The sequence below is a fragment of the Mandrillus leucophaeus genome, unplaced genomic scaffold, assembly GCF_000951045.1.
Source record: "Mandrillus leucophaeus isolate KB7577 unplaced genomic scaffold, Mleu.le_1.0 Scaffold164, whole genome shotgun sequence".
NCBI lineage: Eukaryota > Metazoa > Chordata > Mammalia > Primates > Cercopithecidae > Mandrillus > Mandrillus leucophaeus.
The window spans coordinates 1,254,091-1,262,550 of NW_012101632.1; the positions used below are offsets into that span (position 1 = coordinate 1,254,091).

The 8,460-nt window shown below is 39.9% G+C and overlaps 1 protein-coding gene across 1 annotated transcript in view; it reads right to left on the reverse strand.

Annotated features, from left to right (window-relative positions):
- BAZ1B (bromodomain adjacent to zinc finger domain, 1B) overlaps nucleotides 1-8,460 on the reverse strand; it is an 86,613-nt gene that overhangs the window by 21,699 nt on the left and 56,454 nt on the right. The window contains exons 11-14 of the mRNA XM_011976357.1: nucleotides 8,005-8,138; nucleotides 4,742-4,847; nucleotides 3,886-3,984; nucleotides 1,370-1,547 (exon numbers count right to left, since the gene is read on the reverse strand). Of these exons, the coding sequence (XP_011831747.1) occupies nucleotides 1,370-1,547; nucleotides 3,886-3,984; nucleotides 4,742-4,847; nucleotides 8,005-8,138 (517 nt within the window). The remainder of the gene's footprint in view (nucleotides 1-1,369; nucleotides 1,548-3,885; nucleotides 3,985-4,741; nucleotides 4,848-8,004; nucleotides 8,139-8,460) is intronic.

Below are 8,460 nucleotides of genomic sequence, written 5' to 3' on the forward strand. Positions count from 1 at the left end.
ATGTTTCAATCTTTTTTCCCAGGAAACGTACCAAGAATTCACCACAAGATTAATTAAAAAGAAAAAATGTGCATATGTAAGATACACATATTATTTGCTTATTCTAATAGCAAAAAAACCCCCAAAAAAAACCAACAAAAAAAAACCGGCTAGAAGAGTTGAAAAGTACTTATAAATTAGGAAAAATGGCATGGGGGGATGCAAATGAACCTGTTCATAAAAATCACAAAACCATAAGAGCACACACATTGGCTGGGTGAGGTGGCTCACACCTATAATCTTAACCCTTTGAGAGACTGAGATAGGAGGATCTCATGAAGCCAGGAGTTTGAGATCAGCCAGGGCAACATAGTGAGATTCTGTCTCTACAAAATTTTCCATTTGTGTGTGTGTGAAACAGGGTCTCGCTATGTTGCCCAGGCTGGTCTTGAACTCCTGGGCTCAAGCAATCTTCCTGCCTTGGCCTCCCAAAGTGCCGGGATTATGGGCGTGAGCCACCATGCCCAGTCTCTATTAAAAAATTCTAAAAATCAGCCAGGCAGGGGTTGCTTGTGCCTGTAGTCCCAACTACTTGGAACCCTGACATGGTAGAATCACTTAAGCAAAGGAATTTGAGGTTGCAGTGAGCAATGACTGTGCCACCATACTTCAGCCTAGGTAACAGAGAGGGACCTCATCTCTTTAAAAAGAAAAAAAAGACAAAACATGTCATAGTGCATGAGGAATTTGAAAAGACCCACAAATATTAATATGCCTAGAATTATGTGGACTTATTGATTTAAAATCAGTAAAAAAATGGTTTACAATAGTAATTGCTGCATAGTATTCACCAATCTTCGACACCTAAACCTACCTGCTATGGTGTATGGGATCTTTTGAGAAGTTTCACCCATCCCACTGAAGGGTCCCTCTGAGCACTAAAGGACAGGACTGTGATGACAGCCCACTGGACAACATGAGTCACGCCCAACATAAATAGAAATCTGAGCTGACTGAGTGTGAAGAATGGGCAAGTGCAGGATACACAAGCATGTTTTACACCTGAAAGCAGAGGCATCGCAAGGGAAAGATGTGAAATGATGCTGTATGACTAGAGCCTCTACAATCAGTTTTCATCCACCTTAGTAGCAAAGCTCTTTTCATACCAAGGTTGTAAGCCAATTATTAAGCTTTTCTGGATATCAGCAAAAGACAACAAGGAAAAAATACATGTACATAAAGTATTTTTGGTTCCATACACGTCTTCCAAGACAAATCGAAACATCTGATTTTCAGGAAGGTCATGCTGGGAAGTCAAGAACAGCATCAGGGAACAACTTCAGATTGAGTTTCCATGAGTAATTCAAGGGGGATTTTCTTATATTCTTACCCGGGCTTCAAATTCTGATGTTTCTTCCACATATCCAAGTCCTCCTTTTTGTAACCTTGTTGCAACTTCAATGAGATCACTACGAAGAAAGTTTAAAAGCTCCTGGTTGCCATCACAGGATTTTAGACCCAAATTTGGTTTCCGAGCTAGATGAATAGAGTGAATAATGTCCTGGTATCTAGAAGATTTGGGACAAGAGAAAAGGGAAAGAAACCTTTTGAAGATGTTCTTTAAATTTCAATTACTTAACATTTTATTTCTAGAAAACTTACTTAGATCTCTTTCACCTCTCCCTGGTGTTTTTTCTTTTTTTTTTTTTTTTCCTGAGACAGGGTCTTGCTCTGTCACACAGGCTGGAGTGCAAAGGTGCCATCACAGCTCACTGCACCTTCAAACTTCCGCACTCATGCAGTCCTCCGACCTGAGCCTACAGCTGGGATTACAAGGCATGTGCCTCCACACCTGGCTAATTTTTTTTATTTTTTGTAGGGATGGGGTCTTGCTTGCTATGTTGCGCAGACTGGTCTCAAACTCCTGATTTCAAGTGATCCTCTCCCTTAGGCCTCCAAAACTGCTGGGATTACAGGTGTGCACCACCACACCCAACCACTTCTAAGCTTTTAATGGTAGGAATCAATCTTCGTATTTAGTGAACAAAACAGGTCCTTTCAATTCAACACACACAGCATCAAATGTGCTGCCCAAAGAGAAGGAACATCATAGAACTATATTCCTTTGGGGCTCTGTGTACTGACATTTTCCTTTGTTCCTTTTTTTTTTTTTTTTTGAGATGGAGTGTCACTGTCGCCCAGGCTGGAGTGCAGTAGTGTGATCTTGGCTCACTGCAACCTCCATATCCCATGTTCAAGCGATTCTCCTGCCTCAGTCTCCCTAGTAGCTGGGACTACTAGGCGCCCGTCACCACACCCGGCTAGTTTTTGTATTTTTAGTAGACGCGGGGTTTTGCCATGTTGGCCAGGCTGATCTCGAACTCCTGACCTTGTAGATCCACCTGCCTCCACCTTCCAAAGTGCTGGGATTACAGGTGTGAGCCACTGTGCCCGGCCCTCCTTTGTCTTTCTTAATTTGCCTAGACACATCTGTATTCAGACAACACAATTCTGAATGCAATTTTAATTAATTTACACATTAAGCAGTGGACTAACATCAATATTATGTACCTATTTTCCTTCGCAAAAGTCTGGCAATGGTGTAGAGTATGTACTGAATCACATTTTCCTTCCCTCTTCCATCAAACCTAAACTCAACCATGAAATTGAGCAGAGTCAGAAATAAGAGGTGGCATTAAGCCAAAATCTTATCCTGGCTTTGATAGAAATGTCTACAACAAATATGGCAGTCGCAAATTTAGATGGAGTTGATGCTACTTTGTAGACAGAACAGGGTTTTTGGTTCTTTTTAATTCATATGGCATGAAATTCACCAACTTGAAGCATGTACTTCAGCGGTTTTTGTTGTCGAACCACTACAACTATGTAATTCCAAAACATTTTCATCACCCCAAGCAGGAATCTCTTACCTGTTAGCAATCATCACTCCCACTCTCCCCTTCCCCTATCCTCTGGCAACCACTAATCCACTTTCTGTTTGAAATAGATTTGCCTATTCTAAATGTTTCATTTGAATGAAATCATACACCACATGGCCTTTGATGTCTGACTTATTTCACTTAGCATGTTTTCTAGGTTCATCCATGTTGTAGCACAGAACAGTACTTCATTTCTTTTTGTGGCTAAATAATATTCTATTATTTGAATATTCTAAATTTTGGGCATTTTTTGTTTCATTTTGTTTGAGATAGCATCTCACTCTGTCACCCAGGCCAAGCCAGAGTAAAAGGGCATGATCTTGGCTCAGTGCAACCTCTGCCTCCTGGGTTCAAGTGACCAACTCAGCTTGGCCTCCCAAGTAGCTAAGACTGCTTCATACACAAACCACCACACCCAGCTAATTTTTGTATTTTTTGTAGAAACAGAGTTTCTCTATGTTGCCCAGGCTGGTCTCAAAACTCCTGGACGCCGAGACATTGGCCTACCTTCACCTCTCAAAATGCCAGGATTACAGGTGTGGGCCACCACACAAGGTCTGGATATATACCAAATTTTATTTATCCATTCCATCAATTGATCGTCATTGCCATTGTTTCCACCTTTTGGTTCTTCTGAATATTGACAGAACACTTCTGGACACCCACCCATCTGGGCCTGCATCTATCTGCAAAGCTGTCTAACAACCATGAGGCTCACAGCTTGGTGCTGGCACATGTTCTTTAGTGCATAATCCTGCTACTCTACATATAGATGGCCAAAGGCATACTTTTCCAATAAGCATAATGTGCCAAGAAAATATCAGGCAATATGAACACAAAACGGTTACACATTTAAAATATTTCACTTTAGTAACTTTAATGGATAATAATAAAAAAAAACCCTCAGATATTTATAACCAATGCTAAAGAGAAGTAAGATGTGACGAGTAAGATGAAAACCTCTTACCTCTTCTCTAGTCTCTCTTTAAGTTGACTTTCCCTTATTCCCTGAGGGTGAAGACAGTTTAACAACTCATCCAGCTCCTTTTGACTATCACATAAAAACCTGTAGGGGCAAAACAGACCTGATAACTCTGAAAAAAAAAAAAAAAAAAATTCAAAATCAAACACTAAGCAAGGGATCTAGAGTTGGTAGTGGGACTTGGGAGAACAGAATTCCAAATGTGTTCACAGTTTACTATCTAGAAGTAGAATTAAGTAATTTACTATTTTCATGATGACTAATGTTAACTCTGTACTAGGACACCGGAGCCAATATGGTTCCTATTAAAATATTAAATGAAATTTTATAAAGTTAATTAGCACACTTGTCCCTTTCCCTCCAGAGAGTAAACCTATACCCAAAATTCAAAAATGAAACATCATTAAACCACAGATGATCACAGTTAAAGTCACAGAATGGATCCTCTAAAACCTAGCTCACTGCCTAAAAGCAGAATTGCACACAAAGGAAACTAACGGCTATGCACACAATTTGTTAATTAATAAAAGTTAAGGAAAATCTTAAATACTTCTATTCCCAACCAAACTTAAGCTACATTTTTACTGCTATATAAGATATATCACATAATACACAAAGTTATATTACAAGGGGGGAAAATCAAAATTCCAACCCTTAAAAAACAAGTATCTTCTTAACGAAAATCAGGTCTGCTAATGCAAGAAGTTTTGGTACCCAAAATATCAAAGTCACACAAAGTATCCTGAGCATTATTAACTCACTGGCATCACTATACTAAATACTTTCTTCCTTAACAATTAAAAGGAAAAAGAAAGAGCAACCAGATGAATGCTCACATTACCATAGGTTCTGTCCTTGTTTAGGTGTGGTTGTCTCTACAGCAACTTCTGTTGCTGGTCCATGTTGTGTGTTCATGTTTGCATTTTTACCTAAGTTTGCTTTCTTACCTAAGAAAAATTGAGATATTAGGTTGACTACAGTAAATGCCCAATTGCTAGTTTCAAACCTAAGCAGTACCCAGTGCCAAACTCAACAATTTGTAACAACACAGATGGTTCCTGTGAAATATCAAATATATCTTCATGTATAATAGATGCTACTTTCTCTTACATATCTTAAACACAGCATGTTATCTCAGATATTTGCTCTCTGAGGTGGAATCGCTGCACAGTTCCAAAGTTTAAAAGTACTGCAACTTAGAATGAAGAAGAATGACTATCTTTATATCAAAGCAAAATAAAGAACTTACTCCTTTTACATGATGTTAAGAGCAAAGGCATCTGTAGTGAAGTAGAAGCAATGAGAATACATAAATACCATAGACTTATCCTTGGAGGTTTCAAGTGGCAAATAATACAACTAACTTTTTTGTAAATCAGTTCCTATATACTGATACATAACTTTAACATAGATATATTTTGAGCCAATTTATCAAAGCCTATCTTAGCTCATCACAATATTTGTTTTTTGTTTTTTTGAGACAGAGTCTTGCTCTGTCGCCCAGGCTGGAGTGCAGTGGTGTGATCTTGGCTCACTGAAACCTTCGGCTCACTGACACCTCCGCCTCCCGGGTTCAGGTGATTCTCCCTGCCTCAGACTGCCAAAAGGCTGGTATTATAGGCGCACGCCACCACGCCTGGCTAATTTTTGCATTTTTAGTAGAGATGGGGTTTGACCATGTTGGCCAGGTTGGTCTCGAACTCCTGACCTCAGGTGATCTGCCCACCTTGGCCTCCCAAGTGCTGGAATTACAGGTGTGAGCCACCACTCTTGGCCAGTCATCACAATACTTAGCTTACAATAAGCCTTACCTTACAATAAGCCTTACTGCATACTATGACTGTTTCTCTTCTCTTTCCCATTCTCCCCGCTTTAACCTGAAACATCTCTGCAATACTACTAACACATAACCTTGTTTAGTCTCTTCAGCTGGGTTTTTTTTTTTTTTTTTTTTTTTGAGACAGAATGTTGCTCTGTCACCCAGACTGGAGTACAGTAGCGCAATCTTGGCTCACTGCAACCCCTGCCTTCTGGGCTTAAAACAATTCTCTTGCCTCAGCCTGCCAATTAGCTGGGATTACAGGCACCTGCCACCACACTCAGCTAATTTTTGTATTTTTTGTAGAGACGAGGTTTTGCCATGTTGGCCAGGCTGGTCTTCAACTTCTGAGCTCAAGTGATCCACCTGCCTCAGCCTCCCAAAGTGCTGGATTACAGGCATGAGCCACTGCATCCAGCTTCAGCTGGGTAATTTTAAATAGAAACTGCCATTCTAGAACTGGAAAACGTGAAACAACATCCACCAGGATGCTCTAGAAATGAAGGGTCTGGGTCCCCAACCTTGTCTTAGGGACACATTATAAAGTAACACTCCCTCATCCCACTGAAATCTCTTCCAAATCTAAACATCCAGGCTCCACAGTTACTGCTCTCAAATCTAACTGCCCTCACCTGAGTGTTCATGAAGTCTACCAAAACTAGATTGTTCTAACAAGTGACATAATCTATGCTCAATATAATTCAACATACAAACACCTTAAATTTGAAGTTTTATTTGAAGGAATGTTTATTTTTGTAAATTAGTAGTATTCTTACTTAACAATTTTGTGAGTTTCAAGTTTGAGTTAGGAATTTCTCTAACATGAAAAGTTACTTTAAAAAAATAAAGATTTATCAATGAAGCACAAGAATCTAGTACTCAGGAAGCAACTCTTTTTTTTCCTTTACCTCCCACATGACACCAACACATAAGCAATTTTCATTAGGTTACAGACAGGAGAGCTGAAGGAAGTTTATGGATCATTTAACCTAGTGATTCTCGACAGGGAGCACCGCTGCCTGCCATAGGCATCTGGCAGGATCTAGAGACATACTTGGTTTTCACTGCTACCACCCAGTGGGTAGAAGGAAGCTCCTGAATGCACAGGACAGCTCCCAGTACAAAAAACTATCTTCTTCATCAGTGTCACGGTGGGAGAAAAAAAAAAAAAGATTCATCTAGCCCAAAATGTCAGCAACACTGGGGTTGAGAAAACCTGAGCTAACCTAAGAATCTTATTTTTTTAATTAAAATTTGTTTAATTTCTTTCTCGAAATATACTCAATACATACACTTTAAGAAAGAAGATGAATATATATTCAGAAAACCATTCACTGTGTATTTCTTTTACAAACTGAACACATACCCAGCACCCAGATGAAGAGAAAGAATATTACCAGTGTCCCTACATGATCCCTTCTCAGTCACTCATTCTTCATTAGGTATTTGCTATGTTTCTCCTCACAAGAATTGTAAGGACCTTATCTGTCTTGTTTGCAGCTATACCCCTAGCATTTAAGACCTTATCTGTCTTCTTTGCTGCTGTACCCCTAACATATGAAAAACTGCTTCACAAATAGACTCAGCATAAACACTGAATAAATTAATTTTAAAAGTAAAAGAGGGTCAGGTGCGGTGGCTCACACTTGTAATCCCAGCACTTTGAGAGGCCGATGTGGGTGAATCATCTGAGGTCAGGAGTTTGAGACCAGGTTGGCCAACATGGCGAAACCCTGTCTCTACTAAAAATACAAAAATTAACCAGATGTGGTGGCAGACACCCGCAGTCCCAGCTACCTAGGAGGCTGAGGTAGGAGAACTGTTTGAACCCAGGAGGCGGAGGTTGCAGTGAACCAAGATCGCACCACTGCACTCCAGCTTGGGTGGCAAGAGTGAAACTCCGTCTCCAAAAAAAAAAAAAAGTAGAAGAGGACATGTAACACTGCCCTTCTTAGCCCCCATACCTCAGTTTCAGCCCTTGAGGCACCTACAAAGGCTTCCACGGGACAAAGTTTGAAAACTGCTCCTATAAAATCTAATACCCAAATATCCTAATATTCAAGCTCTTCATCTTCTCACACTATGCTTAGAACAAAGGTAGTAATCAAATGTGGGTTTCTTTCCTTCTGTCTACACATTTCACACCTACCCATGTCACTCAAATTGATCTAAGACCACAATAAAGAAATTCTGCAAATGGAAAAAGTGACAGAGGAAAGGCAGTCCTTAATGTTGAGCCCACTAGAGCAGGGTGAACTCACTCTTAGATATACAGATATACTCACTGCGGGGACAGTAATCCTCATCAGCAGAGACTGTGTGGTCTTTGCAGTGATGGTTGAATCGGTAGTCAATGCTATCATGTACCCAGCCTTTTTCAATGAATAATCCTGGAACTTCATCTGAGAAGAGCCAGTATCTACAAATCACAACCAGTATTAGTAAGACAATGAATAGATCAGGACTGCACGATGATTTTACTGCTGGAGAAGATAATTACAGAGTATCGTTGAGCATTCAAAACCACAGTTTACGGAATTCTTCCTCTTCAGAACTCTAGACAGATAAAAATTGCAAGGTAAATCAAAGTATATGAGAAATGTTGAAACTGGAGACTAGTTTAGTGTCTGTAATTTGTGTAACTTCTTTCTTTCTTTTTTTTTTTTTTTGAGACAGTCTCGTTCTGTCGCCCAGGCTAGAGTACAGTGGCCTGATCTCAGCTCACTGCAAGCTCCGCCTCC